This window comes from Pteropus medius, unplaced genomic scaffold (genome assembly GCF_902729225.1).
Source record: "Pteropus medius unplaced genomic scaffold, Ma_sr-lr_union100, whole genome shotgun sequence".
Lineage (NCBI taxonomy): Eukaryota > Metazoa > Chordata > Mammalia > Chiroptera > Pteropodidae > Pteropus > Pteropus medius.
In genome coordinates this window covers 5065737-5084021 of record NW_024355990.1, presented here as the reverse complement: position 1 = coordinate 5084021, position 18285 = coordinate 5065737, and the positions used below count along the sequence as shown (strand labels likewise).

Below are 18285 nucleotides of genomic sequence, written 5' to 3'. Positions count from 1 at the left end.
ATTTTTATGGAAGCCTCATCACTAGGCATGATCGATTATTAACTCAGTCTCCAGCCCCTCCTCTCTCCCCTAAGAATGGGGGGTGGGGCTAAAAGTTTCAAGCTTCTAATAATGGCTTGGTCTTTCTGGGGACAATCCTCAACCAAGAGTCTACTCAGAGTCACCTCGTTAGAACAAAAGATGCTCCTATCACCCGAGAAATTCCAAGGGTTTTAGGAGCTCTGTGTCAGGAGCCAGGAGCAGAGACCAACATACATATTTCTTCTTATGTCACCGACACCAAGAGAGAATGAAGCCTAGAGAGACGAGACAGCAGAAAGAGGAGGTGAGGGGAGAGAGACTAATGGGGTGCCCCAGTGTCACAAGGAGAAACAGGACAAAGGGAGACCAAGGGGCAAGAAGACAGAGGGGGAGACAGGCAGACTGAAATGCTTCTGCAGGCCAGCACCCCCGTCTCAGCAGGCTTGAGATGCAAAGCTCTTACCCTCCCAAACCACCCCCCGGAAAGGCTTGTGACTCCATGACCCAACCTGCCCTCGCGCGGCCCAGTCCCCCAAGGCAGGAGAGGGCTGAGCTGTGGGTCAGACCATGTGCTTGTGCTGCTGAAGCTGCCTGCATGCTCCCACTCCCCCTGGGGCTGAGTCAGGGACCTGCCCCGGACCAGGCGAAGGAGACCCAAGATCAAAGACAACCCCCACCAAAGAGCACAGTGCTTGGGAGCCAGCATGGGGCTGTGGTTGGCACGTGGGTTTCGCTGTCACAGAAATCGGTCTTTGAGGCGTGGTTCATCCATCCCTGTGACCTTGGGCAAGTCGTATCACTGCTCTGACCCTCTGTTTTCCCACCTGTAAAATGGGGTTGTGGTTTTATTTTGAGGGTGAAATGTATATAAAGTGCTTAACGTAAGTGTCTGACACCTTATAAGCTCTCAACAATTGATAGTAAAAACTTGAAAGCTTACCTCTGGGAATGGGGGTGGCATAGAGACCCAGATCAGGGAGCCTGAACTTTCCTTAACTTACGGAGACCTCAAGAACATGAGAAAACTCTTCATCTATGATAAAACTTCACCTGGCCTACCTTGCAGGAGTAGGGGAAAGCCTTTGATAAACTACAGTTTTGCTAGTGGCATAAGGGGGATCCTTGCCAGTGAGTCTGTGACTCTCTCTCCAGAAAAGCTGTCCAGCTCCTTGGGCATCTCAGGAGCAGCTCTGGCTTTCCTCTGGCGGTCTCCCGCTGGGTGGCGGCTCACCCTTGGCTAGCTGACCCGCCATTCCTTAGCTCCTGGCTGGGCTGTCATCGCCTCCTGCTGGTCTAATGGAGGTGCCTCCTGTGTAGGCCTCAGGAGCTAGTGTGATGGGACAGGGACTCACTCTCCTATGGGGCTCAGGAAGGCAAGACTGCTCCCTGGGACTGCCTAGGACTCACTTGGGCAACTGGGACCACACAGGCAAGGAGGGTGCCACGGATCTGTCTCAGGCCCCCAGTAAGTGCAATCATTACTAACTGATGAGGACTAAATATTGGGCAGTGCGTTAAGTGCTCCACATACATTATCATTTCACCTGCCTAATGACCTATGGGATTCACACTGTTATTATAATAAATCATAATACCTACTTTACAGATGAGAAAACAGACCCAGAAAGCCTGGGTAACTTAACCAAGGCACACAGCTAGAAAGGGGTGGATACGGCTTTGCTGCCCAGATCTGGCTGTCTCCTGAGTCCTGCCAACTCCAGTGCAAGCCAGGCTTATCTCAGAGACGGTGACACAGGCATCCTGGGGGGACAGGAGTGTCACGCTGTCCAGGACTGATTTAACATGGGGACCATAGGCAGCTGGCACCATGAATGGCATCAGGAGACCTGGTGTACTTTGCACACTTGGCTGCTCTGAGGCCTTCGGCCCGCCCCTTGCCCCTGGCCTCAGTTACCTCATCTGCAAAATGAGAAGTTGTGTTTAATGTCCCCTCAGGCTTCCCGAAGCTGCACCTGCGCCTGCGCCCCAGGCTTCCACCGTCCAGCCACGCTGACCCCTGGAGATACCCGCTCCACGCTTCTGGTTAGTTTAGGCCTCCACGCTGAAGCTCGGATCCACTGTCTTGTTGTCACTGCGAATCCTCGCCCCCATGTCCTTCCCTGGACCGGCGGTGCCAGGCCTGGCGGGTCTTTTGTGAGGTAGGTGCAGTGACCAGGTTGGCCAGTAGGGGTCGCCGGGCAGACGAACCCCGTGGAGTATGGGGGCAGAATCTCGCGTCCTGTTGGCCCCTTTGGCAGCCTGGGAGTGAGGAAGGGAGACCTGTGTCTGGACTTTCCCCTGGGGAGGCTCAGTTTTTCCATCCGTAAAGTGGAGTGAGGTGGCCTAGAACCCCCATATGGCTGCTAGACAACCTTGGGGCACTGTCATCTGTGGACCTTAATGCTAGAGAGAGGGGACTGTCTTGAACTCTCTTTGGCAGAAGCACTTGGCCCGGCATCCTTAGGGAATGGAACAAAATAACTCTGGGCCCTTTCTCAAACTTGACAGAGAAAACAGAGCCTAAGTCTCACAGCTTAAGGAGAAGTCTTACCCTTGGGAGAAAGGAGGGTTCTGAATAGGGCTGCCTCAAGAGCGGCCTGGGGTGGCCAAGGAAATGCAGACCCCCCCCCTCTGGAAATCTCCCAGAAGTGGGCCTGGCTTTGAGATTAGGGATTATGGGGCCCAGGTGATGGATGGCAGCCTGCTGGGGTGTGGCTTCTGCCCCTGTCTGGAGAAGCCCAGACGGACCCCAGTGGGAAGGGAGAAAGCATCATCCTGTCTTCAGCACCTGCAGGCCCTGGGAACAAAACTGGAGCCTGGACCATCCTCCTCGCTCAGCCGCCGGGGGCTGTCCTGTCCCAGTTCTTCTGAACCTTCCCTCTCCATCAGCTCCAAATTCTGGGCCCAGAGAGAACAGGTGAAGGCCCAAGGATGAGGGGAGGCTCATGGCCCAGGTAGGGGGGCTGCCCAATCATCTATCCCAGGACCCCTCCAAGGAATAGGACCACGATCTTGTCAGGCGCAAAAGGAGCCTCTCCCACCCCACCCCCTTGCTCTCTTGACCCCACCCCTCTCCCACCCCTCAACGATTAAAGAACAAGACGTAGGCATGACAATGTTGCAGAATGTACTCTACAAAAGTGATCATGGGCCTGTGGCAGGGGTGCTTCATACGGTGGTGGGAGCCAGGAAGCCCACCCCACCCCAGCACAGGGGGTACAGGGAGGGGCTGAGGCAGTACCACGGGAACAGGAGAGAAAGGGCAGCACCTGGGGCTCTGAGGAAGTCGAGTCGGCACTTGGAGGTGGCCCCAGGCTCAGGCCCCGAGAACAGGGAGAGGACTGGTGGGGGGCTCGGGGCAGCAGTGGCGGGCAGCCAAGCCCTGTCTGTGGGACCGAGCAGCTCAGAGCAGCTCCATCTGACCCCCAGCTCTGGGCATGTGTGTAGATGGGGTCGGGTCTGTGGTGTTCTTTGGGGGTTCTCTTTCCCCGGCCCAGGCCAAGGGGGCCCAGGAAGGAGCTGGGGGGCTGTGGCAGTGCTCCCACAGAAGCTGCTTCCCAAGCTGAAGGTCAGGGATGGGGCATTCACTGTTGACAAAGGAGGAAGGGCACATCTGTGTGGGGGTGCGTACGTGCACACATGTGCGTGCAGGCTCCTGAGCGACTCTCCCACATCTGTGACCTCGATCTGACTGCAGAGCTGTGAGGACACATGTCTGAGGACCTTCTGGTGCTGGCATTTCTCCTGGTCTCACCATCATTACAGAGCAGTGCATGTGCTGAGCTCTCGCTTACTCACTATTCATGCAGGACCATGACAGCCAGGGAAATCCAACAACTGATCCCCAATGCAGGCACACAGAGCCCTGGGGACCTGGGGACAACCAGCAGCTTAGATTATCCACATCCTCAGGCTGCTCCAGGGTCTATATTACAGGACTTGCCCACCCTAGGCTGGATATCTTGCCACGCTCAGTCTCCGCCCTGTCTCAGGCCTGGAAGACTCTGAGGCAGTTGGCAGATGCCTTTCTGCAGCTCAGAGCATGCCCGCTGGGCCTAGGGGCCATAATACTGCAGCCAGTTGCTCTGGCACCTTGCGTCTATTGCCCTGACCCCCTGGAGTCCCGGGGGGTAGGGGGGCGGCAGGCTACGCATCCAAGGAGAGGGAGGTTGGCAGAGGTCAGGGTGGGGAGGGCGGAGTCAGGCTGGGCCCCACCCCAGGGTGAGCTGGGAAGTCACCCCCACACACACACTGCAGCCTGGCACTCCAACTCCCCAGCATGGCCAGTGGGAGCAGGAGAAGGAGGCTGGCCATGCTAGGGGCAGGGGTGGGGACTAAAGTCAGGGCATTTGGCTGAAGAGTCTAGCCGGGACCTCCTTTCTGGGGTACATGGTGGGGAGGGGAGGCAGCCCAAACTCTTCCCTTCACAAAAATGTAGGAAGTGAGAAAGTCTCCAGCCTGAGCACGATGATGGGACCCTCAGAGGAGGGGTTGGGGGAGACAGTGGCCCCTGGGACAGGCCTCGCCCACCCCTTACGCACACACCCCCGCGCAGCTGCGATGGGCACATGGTCTAGTCCCTGAGGCCCCAGTGGCCCCTGTCTTTCCTCTGGCCTTCAGCAAATCCACATGTCCTTTAGGGTCACTCAGATGGGGGTGGCTCAAGGGCTCTGGGACCTTTCTGGGTGCCTCCAGGCCATACCCTCTGCTGTGGAGTGTGGGGAAGCTTTCAAGGGAGACGTCCCGCATGGTCCTTGCCCCTAGAGGCCCAGGGGGCTGCAGGTCTGGCGACTGTGAGGACCTCACGGCCCCACCGTGGGTTGTGGCAACTTGCAATTCATTTTGGTCTGGGGAGAAAAGCCCCCTGTTATCTGCAGAGAAAAAGACAGAAACAGACCTCAGATAAGGGCCTTCAAGACATCACTTGAAACCAAGACCAGCCGTTTTGACAACTCACCTTCTCCAGGAAGGCTGATTGGTCAGGGATGGGGCGTCTTCCCCATCCCCCAGACTCTAAACAGATTGCCTCCCCACAAACGCCCCCTGTGGCCTTTACCCTAAATGCTCAGACATTTAGGGTAAAGGCCACAGATACCGAAAGGGCTTATGGGATGCCATGAGGGAGGGGGCAGGGCAGGGATGGGCCACAGTCCAGCCAGTGTGGCAATAGCCTCAAGCTCCCCATGATGGCTTTTTGAACGTGGTGACTCAGCCCTCCTATGGGAGTCACCTCATCCTTAGGCTTTAGAGCCACACGCACACGAGGGATCGAGCCCAGCTTGTGAGTCTCCACTTGCTTGCCTGGAAAATGGGGGTGATGTGGCCCCTGTGCGTGGCAGTTGGGGAGGGCATCTCCAGCGGCCGTGATTACTATGACCGCTGTGTCTCATCCAGGCTAAGACACCCATTTTTCCACATTTCGATATGTCCAAAATCAAGGTGCATTTTACATTCACTGTGATAAGAAAACCTTGTGTCATCATGAAATGGGCAGCTTCTTTTTGTGAACTGGGATAAAGAAACTAAGTGGGGCCTCTTGTAATTGGTGGTAAATTCGACTTTATGAAATAGGGTATGATCCCCCTCCTTCCTGGAAAGGCAGATCCTCCCTCCTTCCAACGCCTATCTTCCCATGGCCCCAGGGTTAAGGCACTCACAGCTCTGTGTCTTCCAGGGCTGGTGGGCGCTCCAGGGCCTGCCTCCGCCTCCGGACGGCCCCCATGATCTTCTTTCGGGGTCCCAGGGGGACGCTGATACTGCGGAGGTCGAGGTCGGAGCACAGCATCAATGCCTCCAGGTCAATCTTCTCCTGCCGCAGGAGGGAGGTGAAGTCCTCCATGTGCAGGGAGGCCAGGAAGGTCTCCAATGGGCTCGTCTCAGGCTCCAGGTCCTCATCCAGGCCCAAGTCCAGCTCGTCCCAGGGCAGCTCCTCCCCGCAGCTGGGCTCCTGCAGGCTGTTGGCACTGCCCAGGCTGTCATCGTCCAGGCTGGGGGAGCTCTGCAGCCGAGCCCGCGGTGTGCCCGCGCCGTCCAGCGCCGCGTCTTCGCGGCCCAGCCCGTGCAGCCCGCTGCTCAGGTAGTTCCTGCGGAACACCATGGTGCCCAGGCCCGGGCGGGTAAACAGGGAGTCGTGGCCCGAGTCGGTGCTGACCTCCGAGTGGGCAGGCTCAGCCGCCAGTGTGGCACGAGAGACGCTGTCCTCGTCGGAGAGGAACATGTCCCGGAGTGGGGAGCGGCCCCACTCCTTGGGGTTGGCGTAGGTGCCTTGGCGCACGAACATCACGTCGCTGCCCAGCTGCAGGCCCGAGAGCGAGCGCACGCTCTTGCGTCCGTCCTCGGAGATCTTGAAGGTGCCCTCGCCGCCCTGTTTGCGCCGCTCCAGCTTCCGCTGGATCTTGGTCTTGCCCCTGTTGGTGCCGTGCAGCGTGGCTTGCGAGTAGGGCAGGTGGCTGCCCAGTGCCAAGTGCTGCAGCCGGCGGCTCAGGGTGCTGGATGTGAGGCTGGAGAAGCTGAGCGTGTCGGAGCGCTCGGCCATCTCGCGCCGGTAGCGCCGCTCCATGCGCTCATGGTGCTTGCGCTGCATCTTGGCGCACTCGCGGATGCGCCGCTCCGCCTCGCGGAAGGCCTTGTCCTTCAGCTTGCCCACCAGCTTGGGGTTGAGGCTGCTCTGCTTGGCCGCGATGGAGTCCAGGTAGCGCACGCACTCCATGTGGCCCTTCATGGCGGCCATGTCCAGCGGCGTGTGGTAGTCGTTGTCCAGGCACCAGATGTTGGCCCCGAAGGACACCAGGAAGGAGAGGCAGTGCAGGTGGCCATTGGAAGCTGCCAGGTGCAGGGGTGTGTTGCCCCAGATGTCACACTTATCAGGGTCACCCCTGCGAGGAGGACACATGGAGAGGGATGATGAGCCATTGTCAGCTCTGGAAGGCAGTCGGAAATGGCTGCGGGTGTGGAGAGCTCTTAGCCTGGTTCCGGCACACCAGAGGGGCTAAGGACCTGAGATCTCTCCTCTGACCCCAGGGGACACACAGCCCTGAGCTGAGAGAAGGACAGAGTGAGCCTGGACAGGCAGTGGGTGGGGCGACAGAGAAGGCGGGGCCAGGGCGGGGCCTTCCCCACGAGAACTGAGGGCTGGGAATCTCAGGGGATAAATATTTGATGCTCAGAGAGAAAGGAGTGAATTATTCATGGAGCCCAGTGGGGAGCTGGCCCAGAGAGGTGATGGGCCAGGGCCGACCCTGGGTCTACGTAGGCATGATAGTGAGCGTGAATGCGTGTGCAGGAGCGGTGGTAGGAGAGGAAGAGAGGGTGGTGTGCGCTGGGCTTGAGCCCTGGGTGAGTGCTGGAGGGTGCGTACCTGCGTGGTGGCAGGCACGGCTATGTCTGCAGGGAGCGGGGCCAGGCCTGGCAAGCCTGCGTGTGAGAGCAGGTGTCGGGTCTTGGCCTGGGCCAGGAGGGGAGCATGGGGGCAGCCAGGACTAGAGAGGAGGAGGAGAGAAGTCTGCCACCTGGGCCCAGGAGCTCTCCCCTCCCCCGGCTGCCCCACCTTTGGGGGCTCTGTGAGGCAAGCTGGCTTGGGCCTGTCCAGGGGACCCAGCCAGCCCCCCCAACACCCTCCACAACAGACTGTACTCCCCTCAGGCACGCTTCTGCTGGCCCCTCCAAGCTCTGCCCGCCCTCAGAGGCCTAACTCAGCTCCTCTGCCTCAAGCTAATGAGGCCACAAGGCCACCCCGCAGTGCTGGAGAAAGAATCACGCCTTTGTCATTACAGCTCCCTGAACGACCTCCTCCTCACTTCCTCTACTAGTCACCAAGTCCTGAGGGACAATGTGGGGAGGTGCTGCTTGGCATCGGGTCCACACCCCATCAGACACCAACTCTCACCCTCTTTGGGAGTTGTGGCGTTTGCTGAACCAAGGGGGCACCCTCTTCCGCTCCCATGCGTCTCTCTGAGAGAGTGGAGACAGGAGGCAGGGTCGCTGTGTGCCCTCTTGGTGTGGGGAGGGGCCAGTCTTGGCCTCTTGGAACTGGGCTCAGCTGCCTGGCCTTAGGGGCTGCTCCCACTTGCTGCTAGTCCCCAGGAACAGCCACAGAGAGAGGGTGGGGGGGATGTTCCCCCATTCACCACACGCTCAGGCCACAGGCCAGCACCTGGTACCAGGACCAGCTGGACCCCTGCCCCTCCACCATGACCTCCCAGTACCTGAGATGCACCTGTTGAGCCTCTTGGGGCATCTCTCACTCCTTTTCTCTGCCCAGGCCTCCCTGGTGTCCAGTTCAACCTGACTTTTCTTTTTAAACTGCTAGTAGGCGAGGAAGTTGTCCACAGTGTCATTCAGCCCCAGGGAGCCCCCCTACAGTGGCATTGGACCCTGCTACCTTGCTTCCCTGGCCCACCACCTGGACTGCAGCCCACCCTTCCCCTCAGAGGAAGGGAGGAGGAGGGAGCGGTTGGGAGGGGGAGGGGCACAGATGGAGTCTTGGGGTGGCTGAACCGAGTGACATTTGGCATTTGGTACTGCAGCCAGTGCCCACAAATCCCAGCAAGGGGCAGGGAGAGAGCACGTGAGCCCCGGCCTGCGGGGTGTGGGCGCTGCTGGGAGGGCCCTCGGATCCCAGGCCTGGCCAGGTAGTGAGGGGGTGCCCCTTCGTAGCCCCACCCTGACCCACCTGAGGCTTCTGCACTTTGTCTCCCATTCTCACTATGCCCCTCGCTCTTGCTTCCAGGTGCCGCCCACCCAGGAAACCTCTTCCACTTTCCCCCCACTCTGCAGCCTCTCCCACAATCGTGAACCCCCAAATCCTAGTCCTCCTCTCCTAGCCCTATGTCCAGGTCACAAGTGTCACACGCTTCAGCTTATGTCTCTCCTCCCTCCCACGACTGCCAGGTCCCAAGTTCCCACCTTAGGGTCTGTCGCTGGGGAAGGGAGTGGCTCAAGAGAGGGTGCCTGGAGCCTGGGGGAGGGTCTCAGGGGCCTGGGGCTGTGTTGAGACTTGTCTCCCGCCCCTGGCGGGGCTGGGGGTGGGTACTCACCCTCTGCTCACGATGAGGCGCAGCGACTCCAGGTTGCCGTGGTAGGCGGCCCAGAGGGTGGGGGTCATGCCATCCTCGTCGGGGGCGTTCAGCTCCTTCCGAGTGGCCTCCTTGAGGAGTTCCAGGTAGCCGTCCCGGGCCGCCCGGTGATACTGGTCGTTCATGGTGTCCCACTTGGACGCGGCGGGCAGGGGGCACGGCGAAAGGCCCCCCGCGCGGGAGGGCGGAGAGGTTAGGACTGAGGCATGGGGTTGGGGGAGGGGGCCGGGCAGGAGCCGGGGCCGCCAGCCCCGGCTGCCGCAGACGGAGGGTGCGGAGCGCCAGAGCCGCTGCTACCCCGACATCTGAGCCGCTCACCCGGCGGGAGGGGGAGGATCTCCTGCGGCCCCGGGAGCCGCCCCGGGGCTGCCCCTGGGTCCTAAACACCCTGCTCCCGAGAGCAGAGGGGCGCCCTGCGCGAGGCCTTGCCCTCTCTCCCAAAGTGCCCACCCCAGCGCTCCGCCCCGAGAGGACCAGTCTAGGGACAGTCCGAGGTCTGTCCTCACTAAAGCCCCGGCGCTGCGGCTCACGATGTCCCCGCCCGTCAAGGGAACGGGCCGAGGGCTGGGGAGCGGTGTCTGAGGACAGTCCTGACCCCTAGGACAGTGGGCATAAGAGGGGTGTTAGGAGCGACCGCCGGATAATCGGCGAGTGGGACCCGGCGGTCCTAGTCGCCGCCCGTTCCCGCGGCGTCGGCATGCGATGCTCCAGCAGGGGGCGCCGGGAGACCAGGCGCGGACTCCGTGGGGAACTTCGTCCCCACGCCCGACTTCACCGCATCCAGCCGAGCGGGACCGGGGGTAGGGGTAGAGGAAGAGGGATCTTCGACCACTGTGCGGGGGTCGGGGCACGAGGGTCCGGATCTTAGGCCGACAACTGAGGAGCACAAAGGTACAGGGCGCGCTGGGGCTGGGAGGGCGTCGGGGTGTCTGCGGGCCCTTGAGGCGTCTACTGAGAATCAATTCTTGGGGCTCCTCGAGGCCGGGATTGCGGGGTGCCGCAGTGAGGGGAGCCTGGCCCCGCCGAGGTGACGGGGCGGCGGGGGAGGGGGCGCCTTTTAATGGGTAAATGTAAATCTCACCTTATGTGGCTCCTGCGCGCCCTTCCCTAAATTCAGCTTGCAGAAAAGATGGATCATGTGAGCGGGACTGCGAGGTTTATGGAGCTGGGCTCCCGCGGCTGTAAATCGTCCTGCCCTCCCCGCTGTAAAGCGCCCGTGGAGCCCGGCGCGGGAGAGAGGAGACGCTCGCCGCCCTTTGACCCCCCAGTCAGCGCGGGCTCGCGGCCCAGCCAGGTGGGTGCCCCAGGCCACAGGGCCGACGGGTATGGGGAGTGGGGACCTTGGACGGAGTCTGACCCGGCCGCTGCCGCGCGAAACCGTCAGGCGCAGCTTTTCTCTTCCCCATTCTCAGCGCTGCTTCCATCACCCGCAGCCCCCATCCTCCGGGTTAGGGACTCCCCGTCCCCAAAATCTAGGGATCCGACGGGGGAATGAACCTGGGGTCCCGTCCGCTCCTCCCCCACAGTGACCTCTGCAACCTCCTCCAGTCGTCCCTGCCATGTCCGAGGAGCCGGCCTCCGGCCCCAAGGAGAGCCCGCCGGCCCCGCGGACAGGCCCCCGCGAGGCGTGGAAGAAGGGCGGCCGCCTGCTGTCCGTGCTGCTGGCCGTGAACGTGCTGCTCCTCGCGTGCACGCTCATCAGCGGCGGCGCCTTCAACAAGGTGGCGGTGTACGACACCGACGTGTTCGCGCTGCTCACCGCCATGATGCTGCTGGCGACTCTATGGATCCTCTTCTACCTCCTGCGCACCGTGCGCTGCCCCGACGCCGTCCCCTACCGGGACAAGCACGCCGGCCCCATCTGGCTCCGAGGTGCCACGGAGAGTGGGGGCCGCGGTGGGGGAGGTCAGGCGGAGAGCCGGAGGCCGGGGGTCCCCGAGGAACTGTGGCGTCACATCGAGGAAGAGGTAGAAGTTCCCCTGGCAGGACAGGCAGGCTGCAGCGGAAGAGGAGGAAGAGAGAAGGTCCCGGAGGAGGGAGGAGGGATGAGGGCGAACTTCTTTGCCCCGTCTAAAGATAGGGAAAAGGTGGTTATGGGGAAAAGCCTCTGCTGACGAGCAGAAAACGTGACAGCCGCAGCTGAAAGGCCCCATCTAGGGCCCTTTCCCTTATCTATGCAGCCCCAAAGAGATGAGGGCTCGGTGGGACATCTGTCCACTCACTCAATTATACACTCATCCTTCCATCCACCCATTCATCCTTCAGTCCATCTACTCACCTATACACCTATCTATCTATCTCTCCACCTGTCCACCCGTCCATCCATCCATCCATCCATCCATCCGTCCACCCATCCATCCAACCAACCACTCATCTAGCCATCCAGCCTCAGATCTATGAGCCTTCTCCCTGCTTCTCTGACCTACCCCTGCCCCCCATTCCCAGGTGGGCTGGTGCTGTTTGGGATGTGCACTCTGGTCATGGATGTCTTCAAGACCGGCTACTACTCCAGTTTCTTTGAGTGCCAGTCGGCCATCAAGATCCTACACCCTCTCACCCAGGCCGTGTTTGTCATCGTCCAGGTGGGTGGGTGGGAGGAGTGTCCTGAATGTGGTAGAAAGGAGCCAACACCTGGCCTGGGGTCAGGACACCTGAGCTCCACTTCTTTTCTACCCTGAGCAATCACATAAGCTGGCGATAGGTGTGTAGCGGGGACCATACGAGCCCATACATCCGGAAGTACTTGGCAATGACGTAATATCCAAATGTGGGTGCCTACTTAGAGGCCCTGTGATTTCATTTCAACCTGAGCAGTGCCTGGAGTCTGGGGGAGGGTCTAGTTAATATAAGAGGTGTGAGTTGTGGCAGCCACCCCATCTCCTAGAACCTGGCCTGATCTCCTTGGGTGCCCATAGGAGGCATCGGTCTCAGCCCCTGGTCCTTCTGTGGGCATGGCCAGTTTGGCCTCAGCCATGTCCCCTATATTTTGTATTTGCTTAGGAAATAAGGTATTCTGTACCTGAGGTTTTTCAAAAAAGTTCAAATATATGGGGTGGGGGAGAGAAGAGAGAGAGAGAGAGAGAGAGAGAGAGAGAGAGAAAGAGAGAGAGAGAGAGAGATTGCATAAACAGCTCTTTGAAAGATCTTCTGACTGAGCTGAGGCAGGACTGGTCTTACATGGGACCGAAATAGGCCCCACCCTGGATTGTGACCAGAATGACCACATGCGTGGTTCCCTTCCCTTCCTCTGTGGCCGGTTTCCACAATTCAACACATTTATGGGCATTTATATGGTTTTAGTCTTTTACATTTTATGGGTTTGAGGAATACTCAGGTAAAATGAAAATACAGATACCCCCACGTAGCAAGGATTTGTTGGCAGTTAGGTGAGAGGGAGGATTTGCAGGGCAACAGAGGATGAGCATGGGGCAGAGGACGTTGCCAAGGGGAGGTGAGAAGTCACCAGAGATTCTTTCTACCTTGGACAAGACCTAGCCTGAGGCTGGCCTTGCTCCCAGAAACACATAAGCAGACAGTCAAAACTCTACTTGACCTCCATCCTGCAAAACACAAACAGCAAGATCAGAGAGTTTTACAGATGACATTATGCAAATAGGTAAAGAGTAGAGTGCTATTTTATATGGACTGTTCCCTAGAAGAGAGAGAAAGCTCCTGACCTCATTTCACAAAGCTGAAATAAACTTTATAACTCAGTATGAAGGAGCTTGAGGTAGAGGGAACTTAATGCTGGGTGTGGACATGGGCACTCTGGAGTTGATCTGTTTGTCCCGCCCAGAAAATGACCTCATCACTCTCTCAACACAGACTTACTTTCTCTGGGTCTCTGCTAAAGACTGTATTCACATCCACCTGGATCTGACTCGGTGAGTGCCCGGTCCACAGCTCGGTGGCCATGCTGAGGGTGCCAGCACTCACCTTGCATGAGAGATGAGGGTTTTCCAACCTGGGGCCTGAGGCCTCTTTTCGCCCCTCGGGTGGGTTTCAACCAAAGCCCCCTGGCTTTGTCAGCCTGATTTTCATCGCCGTGCACTGTGATGTGTGTGTGTGTGTGTACATGTTCGCTTTGGTGGGATGGGTTGTGTAGTGCACCATACATCCTTTCTTCTAGGAGAAGGAACGGCACTGGCCTGAGTCTCAGGACAGCCCCCGGCCCTCTCTCGGGTGGCATCTCCGCCAGGCTGTGCTCCCTCCAAACTCAGCTTCCTGTTCACACAGGGGCCTGACTGTTTTCTTGTTTCTCGACACCGTCTCCCAGTGTAGCCCGCCAGCCCTCTCTCCACCTCGCCAGAGACCCAGAATGAGCCAAAGACTCTGACCGGCCTCTCTGCTCTCCCTCCCCCAACAGGTGTGGCCTCATGTTCACACTCACCACCAACCTGGCCATCTGGATGGCAGCCGTGGTGGATGAATCCGTGCACCAGGCACACTCCCACAGCAACGCCAGCCACTCCCGCCTCGCTCCTGACCGTGAGTGCCACTTCAGGGAACCCTGGCCCGGGGACTCCCAGGCCTCGGGCTGGGCGCTTCGTGCACTTGTAGAGTCGGTCTCCCGCGTCCTCACAAGAGAGGAGTGCCCCCTCCTGCTCCGGGCTCTGACTCTGGCATATAGGTGTAGGTGACTCAGGAAGGGGAGCATCAGGGGCACCTTCTCATCCTGGGGGGTGCAGCCTTGGCCCCGTTGTCTAGGTCTCAATTCCACTGATGAAGGGTTTTGGGCTCCAGGACAAAAGGCCAAGGGTGATCGGACTGGAGAGAGGGAAAGGGAGGCAGGGAGGCTCAGTGGTGGAACCATGGGGTCAGACAGAGAGCCCGGCAAGAAGCTAAAAATAATAATCACAGTGACGATGGTGACAATCTACTGAGCTCTATATGTCAGACGCTGTGCTAAGTGTCTTAAACCCTCTATCTTACTTAATCCTCACAACTTCCCTGTGGGATGGGTCATATTATTATGCCCATTTTACAGGTGAAGAAATTAAGGCATAGCAAGGTTATGTAGCTTGCCCAAGGTCACAGAGCTTAAGGTTGGAGAATCAGTGTTCAGATCCATTTTTGCTTTTAACCAATAAGCTATACCGAGGAAGAACGGGGTCCCCAGTCCCCTGGTCCTAGTTCTTTGGACTTCTCTGGCGCCCCCTCCTCAGGACCAGACTAGATGACTAAGTCCATCTGAACTTCGCCTGAAGACACATGCACACACCCAGTACGGGAGTGTCTGGGAATGAAAAGCACAGGCCCAGCCCTCCGGGAGACCCCAGCCCAGCAGGACAGACAAAGGGCTACCTTTCACGCACAGAGGGTTCCTGAGGATGGTTAAAACCAACCTGGGCAGGCAGCCAACTGAACCGCAGGGGCTGCGTGGGTGCAGAGAGGCACACTGGAGAGCTACCCATCCCGGGGTTCAGAGTCAGATCGCTTGAGTTAGCTCTGCCATCACAAGCCACTGTACCTCAGGGGGGCCTCAGTTTCTCCATCTGTAAAACCAGCTGGGATAGTTCTGGAGATCAACAGAGATGTTTGCCAGGGCCCAAGACACCCTACGAAGCGCAGTCCGGGCGCCGGACTAGACTCCTCACGGTGCGGTGTGAACAGAAGTAATGGGAGGTTGTGGTCCAGACCCCGGCACAGCGGCTTGCTTTCCGGGCTGAGTCAGATGCTGCGGGGAGCTTAGAGGAAGCTGGAACTTGAGAGGTTCCCGGGAGGGCCACCTATCAGGACCAGAACCTCGCCTATCTCGGGGAGCCGGGGGTCATTGCTGGTGGGGACCGATTGGCAGTGTTTTCCTGAAAGAATAGAATGGGATAAAGTGACAGTTCTGAGGCTCGGTTTTATTATTACTATTCTTATTGTTATTATTGAGCACTGGCTATTGTTTACTGATGTGTCCCACAGTCCCTGGCACACAGTGGGTGCTCAGTAAATACTATGGCAAGAATGAATGTGCCTGTGTAGGCGTGCGGGATACGGTGGTGAATGTGGCAGATGGAGACCCTGCCCTCGCAAAGGTCCCGGTCCCGGGGTGAAGCGCTTGGGAGCGGGCGTGTCCAGGAAGGTGGGGGGGCAGTGTGGCTCTGTGCCCCTCTCCCCACAGCGGAGCGCGTGGCCAGCGGGCTTGGAGGAGACTGCCCCTGCGCCACGGCCATCTGCCAGATCTTCCAGCAGGGTTACTTCTACCTGTACCCCTTCAACATCGAGTACAGCCTCTTCGCCTCCACCATGCTCTACGTCATGTGGAAGAACGTGGGCAGGCTGCTGGCCTCCTCTACCCGTGGCCACGGCCACACTCCATCCCAGGTCGGCCTCTTCCGGGAGACATTCTTTGCCGGCCCGATCCTGGGCCTGATGCTCCTTGTGGTGGGGCTGGCCGTCTTCATCATCTATGAGGTCCAAGTGAGTGGAGAGGGGGGCCACATGCAGCAGGCCCTGGTCATCTACTACAGTTTCAACATTGTGTGTCTGGGGCTCATGACCTTGGTCAGCCTGAGCGGCTCGATCATCTACCGTTTTGACCGCCGGGCCATGGATCACCATAAGAACCCCACGCGAACCCTGGACGTGGCCCTGCTGATGGGTGCCGCCCTGGGCCAGTATGCCATCTCCTACTACTCTATCGTGGCTGTGGTGGTGGGCATGCCCAGGGACCTGCTCGGGGGGCTCAACCTGGCCCATGCTCTGCTCATGATTGCCCAGCACACCTTCCAGAATGTTTTCATTATCGAGAGCCTCCACCGGGGCCCACCGGGGGCTGAGCCTCACAGAAGCCCTCCCAAGGAGCCCAGCCTCACCTTTGCCAACCTGGATGCCCTCCACACCTTGCCCTCCTGTCCGCCTGCCCCTCGGCTGGTTGGACCCAGCCCCGCAGGCCCTCAGGAAGCAGTGGCCATCATCGTGACTTCCAGAGGCCACTGGAGAAGCCGGTGCCTGAAAGATATTTCTCTGTTTCTTCTCTTATGCAACATCATCGTGAGTAACTGGGGGCCTGGGGGTGGGCTGGGCCGAAAAGAAGGCCAGGAGGCTCTTTTGGGTTTTTTCCCTTGGCCTTCTCTGTCTTGTCTCCAGCCTACTGGAGAATCTTACGGCTCTCTAGAGAAAGAGTAGGCTCAGAGAGGATCAGATGCAGCCCCCAGGCAAACAGCATCTCAGGGCACACAGAGACTGAAACCCCAATGTACTGGCATCTCGGCAGCAGCCGGAGCTAAAGGGGTCCCGGGGAAGGCTGACATGGGGGCTGGGCGGAGGTGAGAGGGAGCCGTGAGAACTGATGTGGAGGGCGGGGGCCCTCACCCCCAGCTGGGAGGTGTGACTGCTCCTGGGAACTTGTGACCAGCCTGCTTCTTAGAATAATTGGAGCAGCGTCAGGAAGTAGCAGAGACCAGTGTAAGTGTGAGCGGTTAGCAGAGTACAGTGGTGGGCTGGCCGGGAAGGGGGGCACCCACAACAGCTGCCCCCTCCGCAGTGATTCAGCCAAGCCCCCGGCTAAAAGAACACCTCTGTATAGCAGCAGACTTCACCCAACACAAATATATGCCATGGATGGACATGCTCTTCACGGAGGTGCACCCTAATGGAGAAACGCTCCTAATGTAACCACAACCCAACAGAGAAACGTCCCAGTATAGATATAATCCCCAGGAGGAAATCTGTAATACAGGAACATGTACCCGCGGGAGTACATGCCAGAGAGAGAAAACACCTCCAAAGAAATTTCGCTCGATATAAAACCAGTTCTTTTAGCTATAAGCTCCAATAGAAAAATACTCATACTATAGAAACAGCCTCATGTGGGTATGTATATCTAATACAAAACACATCTCCAAAGAGAATTTCACCCCAGTGTCGTATACATGAAATACACTGACCATCCACCCTGAGGCACTTTGTTGGTGAAGCCCCACTGTACATATTGCCCACCCTACAGGTGGCCTGTAAAAAAAAAAAAAAAAAAGTGATAGCAATCTCTGACCTACCAGTGGAAGCAATAAGGTGCAAAACTTCATATCCTGAGCCAGCTCTACAGCTGGCTCTGCCTTCACCTCCCGCCCACCCTACCCACAGGGTGGAAGTCACCTTTGGGGAGCCTGTTTTTGCTCCACGTACCCTCTCCAAATTCTTTATTGTATGCAGCGGTCCCCAACCTTTTTGGCACCAGGGACCAGTGCTCCTCTGAGACTCTAATGCCCCGTGATCTGAGGCGGAGCTGAGGCGGTGATGCTAGCGCTGGGGAGCGTCTGCAAATAGAGAAGAAGCTTCAAGCTCGCTCGCCTGCCACTCACCTGCTGCTGCGCAGCCCAGTTCCTAACAGGCCATGGATCGGTCTGTGGCCTGGGGGTCGGGGACCCCTGTTGTATAGAACACAAACAGGCTCAGAGAGGAGCTGTGATGTGCCCAGGGATGCAGTTAATTAGGGGCGAGGAGGATGGGGCCGCATACTCCACACCAGAACCTTTTGAATTCACATCCAGAGACGAGCAAGATTCTAGCTTCAACCTCTTCCCAGACCTCATAGCGGGCTGGGGTGGGGTACCCTTCCACTGGGTCCTGAAGCCCCCGCCCTGGGCCTGTGTGATTCTGCCACCACCCTACATATATCTTACGAGGAGAGAGCTGCTGATTTAGCCATTTGTACCAAACTCTCACGTCATCTGTTGAAGCCTAGCGTGCTTTCCCCATCCCACACGCGGGCCGTACGGAGGCTAGAAGATGCGATCACGGGGGTAGCCCTGGCCTGGAGATTGACAAATTCGGTTGGACACATTTCCTGAACTCCTTAGTGAGTGCCAGTCCCTGCCCAAAATGCAGGGGACCCCACTCAGCAACGCCCAGCCCTTGCTGTCCACCAAATTAGAGGGCTGAGACCTGCAGCAAAGCCCAGTCTGCGCCAGGCCCTGATGTGCCCTCTCTCCCGCAGCTGTGGATCATGCCCGCCTTCGGGGCCCGCCCTCACTTCAGCAACAAGGTGGAGGTGGACTTCTACGGCTATTCCCTCTGGGCGGCCATCGTCAACATCTGCCTGCCTTTCGGCATCTTCTACCGCATGCACGCCGTCTCCAGCCTGCTGGAGGTCTACGTGCTGTCCTGAAGCCCCTAAAAGAGATGCGGAGAGGCAGGGGACTCGGCTCATGCACCCACCCAGAGCCCCTTGAGAATGAACCCCAGGCTGGCAGTCAGC

At 58.6% G+C, this 18285-nt stretch overlaps 2 protein-coding genes across 3 annotated transcripts; one reads left to right on the top strand and one right to left on the bottom strand.

Moving 5' to 3' along the window:
- Positions 1-3174: 3174 nt before the first annotated feature.
- Positions 3175-9572, bottom strand: USH1G (USH1 protein network component sans). 2 transcript variants are annotated; one of them, XM_039859473.1, is made up of 3 exons: positions 9057-9572; positions 5679-6896; positions 3175-4892 (listed from the first exon to the last, which is right to left on the bottom strand). In XM_039859473.1, exons 1-3 carry the CDS (start codon positions 9218-9220, stop codon positions 4889-4891), a joined length of 1386 nt encoding a protein of 461 aa, XP_039715407.1. In that variant the 5' UTR covers positions 9221-9572; the 3' UTR covers positions 3175-4888. The 2 variants fall into 2 exon arrangements, with proteins under 2 accessions (XP_039715407.1, XP_039715408.1); XM_039859474.1 differs by lacking the exon at positions 3175-4892 and having other exon boundaries at positions 5675-6896.
- OTOP2 (otopetrin 2) lies at positions 9542-18285 on the top strand. Its single transcript, XM_039859472.1, has 7 exons — positions 9542-10389; positions 10622-10967; positions 11541-11677; positions 12921-12979; positions 13462-13583; positions 15208-16079; positions 18025-18285. Exons 2-7 carry the CDS (start codon positions 10655-10657, stop codon positions 18193-18195), a joined length of 1674 nt encoding a protein of 557 aa, XP_039715406.1. The 5' UTR covers positions 9542-10389; positions 10622-10654; the 3' UTR covers positions 18196-18285.